The sequence below is a fragment of the Mustelus asterias genome, unplaced genomic scaffold (genome assembly GCF_964213995.1).
Source record: "Mustelus asterias unplaced genomic scaffold, sMusAst1.hap1.1 HAP1_SCAFFOLD_221, whole genome shotgun sequence".
Classification (NCBI taxonomy): domain Eukaryota; kingdom Metazoa; phylum Chordata; class Chondrichthyes; order Carcharhiniformes; family Triakidae; genus Mustelus; species Mustelus asterias.
The window spans coordinates 527,130-539,957 of record NW_027590205.1 but is presented as its reverse complement, the minus strand read 5'-3'; the positions used below and the strand labels follow the sequence as shown (position 1 = coordinate 539,957).

The 12,828-nt window shown below is 47.9% G+C and overlaps 1 protein-coding gene across 1 annotated transcript; it reads left to right on the top strand.

Annotated features, from left to right (window-relative positions):
* Window positions 1-442: 442 nt before the first annotated feature.
* Window positions 443-12,005, top strand: LOC144485818 (uncharacterized). The gene is made up of 3 exons (XM_078203898.1): window positions 443-802; window positions 6,320-7,233; window positions 11,150-12,005. The coding sequence occupies exons 1-3, from the start codon at window positions 443-445 to the stop codon at window positions 12,003-12,005; spliced, it is 2,130 nt and encodes a 709-aa protein (XP_078060024.1).
* Window positions 12,006-12,828: the final 823 nt, after the last annotated feature.

The window sequence follows — 12,828 nt, the reverse complement described above, 5'->3', positions numbered from 1 at the left end:
CAATTTCTTTAACCTGGCCAATCAACCTAACCCACACATCTTTGGACTGTGAGAGGAAACCGGAGCACCCGGAGGAAACCCACGCAGATACGAGGAGAATGTGCAAACTCCACACAGACAGTGACCCGAGCCGGGAATCGAATCCGGGACCCTGGAGCTGTGAAGCAGCAGTGCTAACCACTGTGCTACCGTGCCGCCCCTGTTGTCATTTGAGCAGGACAAAAGTATTGTGAGAGAGGCTCATTTCAATAAAGAGGAGGGAGAGTGGGATTCAGGGGAATAAAAATAATGTAAAGTTATAAAACTGTCCACCCTGAAATGGTCCTTTTTTCTTTACAGTAATTACTAATATAAATAGTGAAATGAACAGGAAGCTCAGACCAGGCATCACATCAATCTCACCGAGTCGCTCGATTCATCAGGACTGAATATCATTGGAATCATGGAAGGGGAGAGCAGCAGTCACAGCGAAGACAAACTGTACACGTGTTCCACATGTGGATCTGGATTCAACCAATCGACTGATATGGGAAGGCACAAGTGTAACCGAAACAGGGAGAGTCAGTGTGGACAATGTGGGAATACTGGGAATGTATACCATTATCCCTCTGATCAGGAAACGAATCGATTTGGTCACACTGGGGAGAGTCCATGTGGACAATGTGGGGATACCGGGAAGGGATTCTGTTATCCCTCTGATCAGGAAATTCATCAATGCAGTCACACTGGAATGAGTCCATTCACCTGCCCCTTGTGTGAAAAGCGATTCACTCAATTTTCAAACATGTTGCGACACCAGCAGGTTCACACCGGGGAGAAACCCTTCACCTGCTCCCAATGCGGAAAGGGATTCACTCAGTCATCCCACCTGCTGACACACCAGCGAGTTCACACTGGGGAGAGACCGTTCACCTGCTGTGTGTGTGAAAAGAGATTCACTGAGTCATCGGCCCTGCTGAGACACAAGCGAGTTCACACCGGGGAGAGACCATTCCCCTGCTGTGTGTGTGGGAAGGGATTTGCTGAATCATCAATCCTGCTGCGACACCAGCAAGTTCACACCGGGGAGAGGCCATTCACCTGCTCAGTGTGTGGGAAGGGATTCACTCAATCATCCAACCTTGTGAGACACCAGCGGGTTCACAAGCAACTGCACTGTTCTGATTCTGCAGCTATTACCGCTGTTAATCAGATTCGGGGGTGAAACTTGTTCATTATAAAACAGGGGAGTCTTGATGCTGTTGCTGATAACCACAGCAACTGGGCTGCAGTTGGAAGAATTTTCATTTATATAGTGCCTTTCACAACCTCAGGGTACCTCGATGCGCAGACAGAAATGTGATGCTGATCAGAGGTGATCTGTTTTTAGTGAGGTTGGCTGAGAGCGAAATATATAATAAATTTATAATAGAATTTTACACTAAGTTTGAAAACAATGTTACTCAATCTGAAACAAGGGTCTTAAATCTAAACAGAAGTAACCGCAAAGTTATGAGGAGTCAACTTGTTTGTGGTGGATTAGGAAAATACCAAAAAGCTGTGGATCCGTTATCAACAAATGTATTCCCACAAACAAAGTTGATGAATGACTGAGTCAATCTCTTCCCACACACACAACCACCATCATCTAGAAGGACAAGGACAGCAGACACATGGGAACACCACCTGCTGGAAATTCCCCTCCTAGCCACACACCTTCCTAACTTGGAAATACATCACCGTTCCTTCATTGTCACTGGATCAAAATCCTGTAATTCCCTCTCTAACAGCACTATGGGTGTACCTACAACACATGGACTGAAGGAAGGCAGCTTACCACCACCTTCTCAGTAAATTTATGCAAAAGTCTGAAAACATGTACCAAACGACTCAAGAACAACTTCTTCCTTACTCATGTTTGAATGGTCCTATCATATATTAAGCTGATCCTTCTCTTCACCCTACCTGTACCTGGACCCTATCCTTTCCTTCTCCCCATGTACTCCATGAAAGGTATGCTTTGTCTGTATAGCGTGCAAGAAACAATACTTTTCAGTGTATCCCAATACATTTGATAATAAATCAAATCAACATTTAATGCACATGTTGTGAAGTAGAAATCATGCAGGGTAATTGCAACACTTGCGAGGGACAGTGCAAGGCTCCCTCTACACTTTCCCATCAAACACTCCTAAGGTATGTACAACCCATCTAAGGTACAGAGGAAAGTTCTCTCTAAATCATCCTGTGAAAAACTCCCAGGGGAAGCACTGCCCAAGCTAGGCACAAAGGAAAACTCCCATTACATGCCACATCAAACAGTGCCAGAGAGGAGGAACACTTTGGATAAGAAAAACTCCATCTGCACTGCCCCACCAAACACTCCCAGCCCATAATGAGCTGGGTTCCAGGAGGTTAGTTACCAGGCGATTAAATTATGTCATAAAGCAACACCATTTAATCCAGCTGGTCTTCTCTTTGACCTTGTAAAAATGGAGAATTGGGACATCCTTTCCCAAACAGCGCCAGAGAGTAGGCACAGTTTTCATAAACTCCCTCTTCACTGCCCCATCAAACACTCCCAGCCCAGAATGAGCTGAGCTCAAGGAGGTTAGTTACCAGGCAATGAAATGATGTCTTAAAACATCCCCATTCGATCAAGGATCTTGTTCATACTGGGAATGTCAGGGTGAAAACTGGGACATTCTGTCTCCAAACACATCCCCTCCTGTTCACACCGAGAATGATGTGGAGATGCCGGCATTGGACTGGGGTAAACACAGTAAGAAATCTCACAACACCAGGTTAAAGTCCAACAGGTTTATTTGGTAGCAAACGCCACTAGCTTTCGGAGCGCTGCTCCTTTGTCAGGTGAATGGGATTTCAGTTCATAAACAGGGCATATAAAGACAAACTCAATTTACAAAATAATGGTTGGAATGCGAGTCTTTACAGGTAATCAAGTCTTAAAGGTACAGACAATGTGAGTGGAGAGAGGGTTAAGCACAGGTTAAAGAGATGTGTATTGTCTCCAGCCAGGACAGTTAGTGAGATTTTGCAAGCCCAGGCAAGTCTTGGGAGTTACAGATGTTGTGATCTGAACCCAAGATCCTGGTTGAGGCCGTCCTCATGTGTGCGGAACTTGGCTATCAGTCTCTGTGTTCTCCAAGGCGGCCTTCACGACAACGCAGAGTCGCTGAGCAGAGACTGATAGACAATTTTCACACACGAGGACGGCCTCAACTGGGATCTTGGGTTCATGTCACACTATCTGTAACCCCCACGACTTGCAAAATCTCACTAACTGTCCTGGCTGGAGACAATACACATCTCTTTTACCTGTGCTTAACCCTCTCTACACTCACATTGTCTGTACCTTTAAGACTTGATTACCTGTAAAGACTCGCATTCTAACCATTATTTTGTAAATTGAGTTTGTGTCTCTGTGCCCTGTTTGTGAACAGAACTCCCACTCACCTGATGAAGGGGCTTGGGGCTCTGAAAGCTAGTGTGGCTTTTGCTACCAAATAAACCTGTTGGACTTTGACCTGGTGATGTGAGACTTCTTACTGTGTTTACCCCAATTCAATGCTGGCATCTCTACATTTTGGAAATATATCACCATTCCTTCACAGTCACTGGGTCAAAATCCTGGAATTCCCTCCCTATCAGCAGGGTGGATGTACCTGCACAACATGGACTGCAGTGGGTTCAGGTCCAAAACATCACAAAGGTAGACACTCCTGCGCCCCCTACAAACATGGCGATTGCACCTGCACCCTGCTGCACATTGACCCTTACAAAGATGCCGGCCGCACATGCGCACTGACAGACATTGCCACCAACAGATTGGCGGCCGTCAGCCCAGGCCCAACACGACAAGTTGGTACCAACAGGGCGCCCGGAAAGTTATTTTCCGGGGTTTGGGTTTGAACAACATGTTTCCGAAGCCTCTCCACCCACCCACCACATTCATGGCTCTCTGCGCGCCGCCCTCTACCTTGAACTGATCTCGGATCCGAGTTAAAACCGTCCGTCCGCCGCCATTGCCCGCACTGCGCATGCTTCAGACCCTTCCCCCTATTCACGCTGGTTGTAGGACCAGCCACTCCCGCTCGGTCCTCCAGCCCCGCCCCTTTTTCCTATTGGTCCAGAGCTGCCGTCAATCAGTCCCCGGGCATTGTGACGTTGAGCATGCGCAGTGCGGCTCATGTCCAGGGACAGGCGCTTGTTTGTCTGATCTCCAGGCGGGGAGGAGGCGGATAAGCGGAGGCAGCGTTAGGGGCAGTGGGTGGGAGGGGAGGCTCCACACACCCAGTGGAGGCTTCAACACCCCCAATAAGGAACTAGCGGCACCGCCTCAACACCCAACACAACGGCAGCTGCAGCGCTTTCTCGCGGGGCCAGGCCCCACTGGACAAATGTGGCTTCAGGAAGGAAATGCAGCAATGGGTTTGATTTGATTTATTATTGTCACATGTATTGGGATACAGTGAAAAGTATTGTTTCTTGCGCGGTATACAGACAAAGCATACTGTTCATAGAGTACATAGGGGAGTAGGAAAGGAGAGAGTGCAGAATATAGTGTTACAGTTACAGAAAGGGTGAAGAGAAAGATCAGCTTAATATGAGGTAGGTTCATTCAACGAACCTGACAGAAGTTTGCAAGATTATTGAGGGGCATGGACAGAGTGGATAGTCAGAAGCTTTTTCCCAGGATGGAAGAGTCAATTACTGGGGGGCACAGGTTTAAGGTGTGAGGGGCAAGGTTTAAAGGAGAGGCAAGTTTTTTACACAGAGGGTGGTGGGTGCCTGGAACTTGCTGCCGGGGGAGATAGTGGAAGCAGATACGAGAGTGACTTTTAAGGGGCATCTTGACAAATACATGAATAGGATGGGAATGGAGGGATATGGTCCCCGGAAGGGTAGGGGGTTTTAGTTCAGTCGGGCAGCATGGTCGGTGCAGGCTTGAAAGGTCGAAGGGCCTGTTTCTGTGCTGTAATTTTCTTTGTTCTTTGTTTGTAAAAGTCCGATGGCAGCAGCAGGGAAGAAGCTGTTCTTGAGTCGGTTGGTTTGTGACCTCAGACTTTTGTCTCTTTTTCCCGACGGAAGAAGATAGAAAAGAGAATTTCCAGGATAAGTGGGGTCCTTGATTATGCTGGCTGCTTTTCTGAGGCAATAGGAAATGTAGACAGTGTCAATGGATAAGAGGCTGATTTGCGTGATGGACTGGGCCACATTCACACCCCTTGTAGTTTCTTGTGCTCTTGGTCAGAGCAGCAGCAATACCAAGCTGTGATACAACTGGATGGGATGCTTTCTGTGGTGTCCCTGTAAAAATTGGTGAGAGTCGTAGCTGACGTGTCGACATGTCGAATTTCCTTAGCCTCCTGAGAAAGTCGAGGAGTTGGTGGGCTTTCTGAACTAAAGCAGCAGCATGGAGGGACCAGGACAGGTTGTTGTGATCTGAACACCTAGAAACTTGAGCTCTCAACCATTTCCACTTTGTCACCGTTGATGTAGACAGGGCATGTCTTCCACTACATTGCCTGAAATTTTGTATATATTCCAGTGATAGTTGGAAGAAGTCCATGCTGACTCTCTGTACATCAATCCACTCAGTCCCATTTCCCCTCCATAACTCTGTTCCCTTTTTAATTCCTTCACACCTATCTGATTTATTTTTCAAATCATTGATTATTTCTGATTCCACCATGCACAGAAGCAGTGAGGTCAGGTCGTGACCACTCGTGAATAAAATTGTTCCTCACATCTCCTTTCTATTGCTGATCAAATAATATGTTTAGTAATGTGGAATTGGCTAGCAGCCTGCATGAAGATTTTCAGGTCTCTTTGTACTGGACAGGAGCATGGGTCTGTCAATCAGCCTGAATCAGCACCTTCAGGAGAATTGGGAGGGTGTGTATTAGGTACAGCAGAGTGAGATTGGAGGGAGAGTGTGTGGGATGGAGATTTACAACTTTGGGGAATGAGAAAGCAAAGAATATTCCATGGAAACGAGAATTGTCTGTTTTGAATTTCAGTCCTATACTTACACTGATAACTTCTATAAACAGGATATTAGAAGGAGAGAATTTACAGACTGAAATCTCACACCAAACATCACAACAAGATGTTACAAAGTCACTGGATTCATCAGGACCTGAATATAATTGCCGTTTGAATGTATGAGAAGAAATGTTTGTTTGTTCTGTCTGTGGGAAAAGATTTCAAACATCAGTGTGACTGGACAAGAATGGAGACCCCTCACACCTGAGTGAGAGTGTTCCAGTGAACTGACTGTGGAAAGAGCTTCAACCAGTAACACAGCCTGAAAAACGTCACCCCATTCACAGCGAGGAGAAACTGTACATGTGTTCTGTACTTGGATGTGGAATCAACTGATTATCAAAAGGACACTGGCACCATGGAGAGACCATGGGAGTGTGGGGACTGTGGGAAGGGATTCCAGTGCCCATCTGCACTAGACACACATCAACGAGTTCGTACTGGGGAGAGGCCGTTCACCTGCTCCGTGTGTGGGAAGGGATTCAGTATATCAACCACCCTGCTGAGACACCAGCGAGTTCATTCTGGGGAGAGGCCGTTCACCTGCTCTGTGTGTGAGAAAGGATTCACTCAGTTATCCAGCCTGCTGTCACACCAGCGAGTTCACACCGGGGAGAGGCCTTTCGCCTGCTCAGACTGTGGGAAAGGATTCAGCGATCGTTCCACCCTGTGGAGGCACCAGCGAGTTCACTCTGGAGAGAGGCCGTTCCCTTGCTGTGTGTGTGGGAAGAGATTCAGTCATTCATCCACCCTGCAGACACACCGTGTCACTCACACGAATGAGAGACTGTTTAAATGCTCTGATTGTGGGCGCAGCTTCAAAAGCTCTCAGACCCTGATGGGCCACCAGCGCATTCACACTGAGGACAGACCGTTCAGCTGCTCTTACTGCGTGAAGAGATTTAGAACATCATCCCAACTGCTAACACACCAGCGAGTTCACACTGGGGAGACACCCTTCACCTGCTCTGTGTGCGGGAAGGGTTTCAGTCACTCGTCCACCCTGTTGGCACACCAGCGAGTTCATACTGGGGAGAGGCCATTCACTTGCTCTGACTGTGGGAAGGGATTCACTCAGATCTCCAATCTGCTCACACACCAGCGAGTTCACACTGGGGAGAGACCGTTCAGCTGCTCTGACTGTGGGAATAGATTTAAACGGTCGTCTCACCTGCTAAGACACCGGCGAGTTCACAAGTGATGACAGGAGTTGGATTCTGCTGTTATTGCTGCTGTTAATCACATCCAGGACTGAACCATGTTCATTCTGACAGTTGCTGAAGTGAGAGGGTCGGAGGGTTTCTTTCTGTTGGACTGACCAACCTCACGGCTTTGCTGCCAGTGGGTCGATGTTCTTTGAATTTGGGAGTGCACATTTTACTGAGATGATCCACAAACACTAGGTAAATCTAAAATAAATACATTTGTCTCTGTTCCAGTGAGTCTACAGCACAGGGCCAGGCCAGTCGGCCCAATTGGCCTATTTCAGTATTTATGCTCCACATGAGCCTCCACCCACCCCTCTTCATCTCCTCCCATCAGCATATCCTTCTATTCCTCTCTCCCTCATGTATGTATCTAGCTTCCCCTTCAATGTATTCATGCTGTTCACCTCAACCACTCACTGGTAGCAAGTTCCACATTCGCATCATCTTCCTCATCTCTGGAACCATTGTGGTAAATCTCCTCTCGATTCTCTCAAGGACCCTCACATCCTTCCTAAAGTGTGGTGACCAGAACTGGACTCAGTATTCTGTTATGGCCTCACTCGAGCTTTAGAAAAAAAAAACCGCACCGACCTCCTCAGAAGACAAACACGGGACACAGTGGACAGAGTACCCTTCGTTGTCCAGTACTTCCCCGGAGCGGAGAAGCTACGGCATCTCCGCCGGAGCCTTCAACATGTCATTGATGAAGACGAACATCTCGCCAAGGCCATCCCCACACCCCCACTTCTTGCCTTCAAACAACCACGCAACCTCAAACAGACCATTGTCCGCAGCAAACTACCCAGCCTTCAGGAGAACAGTGACCACGACACCACACAACCCTGCCACAGCAACCTCTGCAAGACGTGCCGGATCATCAACACGGATGCCATCATCTCACGTGAGAACACCATCTACCAGGTACACGGTACCTACTCTTGCAACTCGGCCAACGTTGTCTACCTGATACGCTGCAAGAAAGGATGTTCCGAGGCATGGTACATTGGGAAAACCATGCAGACGCTACGACAACGGATGAATGAACACCGCTCGACAATCACCAGGCAAGACTGTTCTCTTCCTGTGGGGGAGCAATTCAGCAGTCACGGGCATTCAGCCTTGGATCTTCAGGTAAGCGTTCTCCAAGGCGGCCTTCACGACACACGACAGCGCAGAGTCGCTGAGCAGAAACTGATAGCCAAGTTCCGCACACATGAGGACGGTCTAAACCGGGATGTTGGATTTATGTCACATTATCAGTAACCCCCACAGCTTGCCTCCTGGACTTGCACAATTTCACAAGCTGTACTGTCTGGAGACTATACACATCTCTTTAAACTGTGTTGGATGCTCCCTCCACCCACATTGTCTGTACATTTAAGACCTGGCTGGTTGTAGAGAATTGCATTCTAATCAGTATTCTGTAATTTGATTTCTGTGTCCGTGCCCTGTTTGAGAACAGAGACCACTCCATCTGACGAAGGAGCATTGCTCCGAAAGCTTATGGTATTTGCTACCAAATAAACCTGTTGGACTTTAACCTGGTGTTGTGAGACTTCTTACTGTGCTTACCCCAGTCCAACGCCGGCATCTCCACATCATGAAGCTCAACCTCCATTGTTACAAAGTCCACCCTCTGATTGGCTGGAGGACAAGAGTCCTTCCGGTCTGCCAGGGCCCCCGATTGGCCGGAGCCGTCAGCCTGGAAACCTTGGCTCCAGGAGGTGCATGTGGAGGGGGAGGAAAGGGGGGAGGCGGGGCTTCCGTGTCCGCTCGCCCGGACCTGCGCACTGGAACCCCAGGACGTCACCTCGGATCAGACGGATTCCTATTGGCTGATTCAGGGAGGACTCCTTTGTGGACGTCACCAAGTTTTCAGAGGGGCGTTCCCAGCACTCAGTCACCCATTGGAGCACAAACACAACACTGCAGATTGGACAACAGCTCCCGCGTTCGGAGGTCAAAGTGTCTCCTACCCCCACGTGGGCTCCTACCTCCCGTATGTCGTCATGGCAGAGATTGACCAATGGGAACGCCTGGAGGACCTAGAATCCTCCAGCCAATCAGGGCGCGCGTTTTGTGCCAATGGCTGCACGGATCACCCCCCCATTGTGTGAATGAGGAGCTTGTTCAGCTGCTCATCACTGCCCAGCAAAGCTGCTGCTCCTCTCCCTCTGAATGAAGATTGAGCTTCACACACATTACAACCTCCTCCCCTGTCAAACATCTGTGAGTAAAACACTTTATTTTCTATCCATTTATATTTCTTTTCTCATTCTGGGGGAAATTGGGGACTTGCAGCAACTGAAGAGAAATGAAGTGAATCCAGGGTGGGTGCAGACTCTGGGAAGGTTGGCCCAGGTCTCTCTCTCTCTTTTAAAGTTTATTTATTTGTCACAAGTAAGGCTTACATTAACACTGCAATGAAGTTACTGTGAAATTCCTCTAGTCGCCACACTCCAAAGCCTGTTCGAGTCAATGCATCTACCCAGCATGTCTTTTAGACTGTGGGAGGAAACCGGAGCACCCGGAGAAAACCCATGCTGATACGGGGAAAACGTGTAAACTCCACACAGACAGTGACCCAAGCCGGGAATCGAACCCAGGTCCCTGGCGCTGTGAGGCAGTAGTGCTAACCACTGTGCCACCGTGCGGCTCTCTCTCTCTCTTAAAGAGATTGACATCCTTTGCTCCCTCAGCTTGATACATTCATTTGTCTCACGGAAATGATGGCCTCTTTCCTAATGTTCAGAATTAAAAGAGTGGTTTCCCCAGAAGATGCTGACATTTAAGGACGTAAATTAATATAGGACAGAGAGTAATATGGTATGTTTTAGATACATTATTTATCGATCTGCAATAAACTTCATTTATTATTTAGTCTTGTAATATAATACTCGAGTTACGTTATATGTTTCCAGTTGTAGTTACAGCACAGAAAAAGTCAATTCAGCAACTTGAGTCCATGCTGACAATCTCTGGAGCAATCCAGTCAGTCCCATTCCCCTTCTATATCTCTGCTCCCCTGCAAGGTTATTTCTTCAAGTGCCTATCCAATTTCATTTTGGAATCATCGATTATGTCCAATTCCACCATTCTCATAAGTAGCAGGTTCCTGGTCATGCACATTCACTCAGAAACAAAGCTTGTCCTTGCATTATTTCTGTATCCTTAATCAGGTGATGTTGTGTATATTAAATATATACATACACAAAGCCAGCAGCCTATGTGGTGGTCTTCAAGCCGTTGCGCCCTGGACAAGAAGCAGTAAGCATGTATCTGTCAATCAGGAGAATTAGGAGGGAGTATATTAGGTACAGCAGAGTGAGAATGGAGGGAGGGTGTGTGGTGTGGACACTTACAGCTTTCGGGGAAGAGGCAAGACTATTCCATTGAAACTACAATTGTCTGTTCTGAATTTCTATCCTGTTCTGCCAGTGATAACTTTTGTGAACCCTTTTCACAGGACACTCGAAGAGGATTTGCATTTGAGAAACTCAAACCAAGTATCACATCAAGATCTGACAGTCACTCAATTAATCAGGATCTGAATATCATCGTCCTTCGATTGTGGAAGGAGAAATGTTTGCCTGTTCTATCTGTGAGAAATGATTTCAACATCAGTGTAGCTGGAAAAGCACCGAGACACACACACACACACCCGAGTGAGAGTGTTCCAGTGAACTGACTGTGGAAAGAGCTTCACACAGCCGGAAAAAACATCACACCATTCACAGCGGGGAGAAACCGTACTCAAGTTCCATGTGTGGATGAGGCTTCAATTGATCATCCAACCTGGAGGGACATAAGGATACCGGCACCATGGAGAAACCGTGGGAATGTGGGGACTGTGGGAAGGGATTCTGCACCCCATCTGCACTGGAAACTCATCATCGTGTTCACACAGGTGAGAGGCCATTCACCTGCTCTCAGTGTGGGAAGGGATTCACTCAGTCATCCACCCTGCTGAAACACCAACAAATTCACACTGGAGAGAAACCGTTCACCTGCTCACAGTGTGGGAAGGGATTCAGTAATTCATCTCACCTGCTCACACACAAGCGTGTTCACACTGGGGAGAGGCCATTCACCTGCTCTGAATGTGGGAAAGGATTCACTCAGTCATCCAACCTTCTGATGCACCAACGGGCTCACACTGGGGAGAGGCCATTTACCTGCTCAGAATGTGGGAAGGGATTCAGTGATTCATCTGCCCTCCTGACACACAAGCGAGTTCACACTGGAGAGAGGCCATTTATCTGCTCCGAGTGTGGGAAGAGATTCCCTCAGTCATCCAACCTGCTGATGCACCAGCGGATTCACACTGGAGAGAGACCATTCATCTGCTCTGAATGTGGGAAGGGATTCATTCAGTTATCTCACTTGCAGACACACCAGCGAGTTCACAATGGGAAAAGGCCATTCACCTGCTCTAAATGTGGGAAAGGATTCATTCAGTCATGCAACCTAGTGATGCACCAGCAAGTCCACACTGGGGAGAGGCCATCCATCTGCTCTGAGTGTGGGAAAGGATTCAGAGATTCATCCACCCTTCTGAGACACCAGCGCATTCACACTGGGGAGAGGCCATTCACCTGCTCTGTGTGTGGGAAAGGATTTGGTCAGTTATGCAGCCTACAGAGGCATCGGCAAGTTCACATCGGGGAGAGTTTGTTAGCCTGCTCTGTGTGTGGGAAGGGATTCACTCAGTCATCCTGTCTGGTGACACACCAGCAAGTTCACAAGTGAAAGCAATGATTAGATTCTGTTGTTAATCAGATCCAGGACTGAACCATGTTCATCTTGACAGTCGGTAAAGTGAGAGAGTTGGAGTATTTCTTTCTGCTGGACTGGCCGGTCTCTCAGTTTGGCTTCCAGTGGGCTGGTGTTCTTTCACCGATGTTGGCAGTGCTCCCAGTGCAGTCTAATCCTGGTTCAAAACAAGTTGAATATAAGCTCCCCTGCTTTCCAATCCTAACCTACTCCAATAGGAGCTGTTTATATGGGCCCAGCACTGGGGGAAAGATGTGAATTTTTCAAGTGTGTGCAAAGGAGATGTGCTGGAATGTGTCACGCATGAAAGAATTTGGAGGCAGATTCAGTCATAGTTTTCAATAGAGAATTGGATCATTTTTTTGAAGAGGAAAAATTGACAGATGTGGGGGAAATGGGCACTGTGTGAATTTTTATTGCAGAGAGCTAGCACAGACAAAATGGGCTGAATGGCCTCCTTCTGTCTTGCCATTCCACAATTCTGGATTACCAGCTAGCTGATTCTGTACAGCACGACATGACAGTTGGTATCTCTCTTGCCTCTGAGTCAGGAGCTGGGGGGAAGGGGTTTGAATTCCCAAACCAGAGCTGGCATTCCCGGTACCAGTACCGAGGGAGAGCCGGACTGGCAGAGCGACCATGTTTCGAGTGAGACACTCACCCGAGAGCCCTGTCTCCCTCTCAGACGGACATAAATGATCAAACAGCAACAGCTGGAAGAGGACAGATGTAACTCCGTGATGTCCTGGGGCCTGATATTTATCCCACAATTAATATCCCACAAGTAAGACCAGGTGAT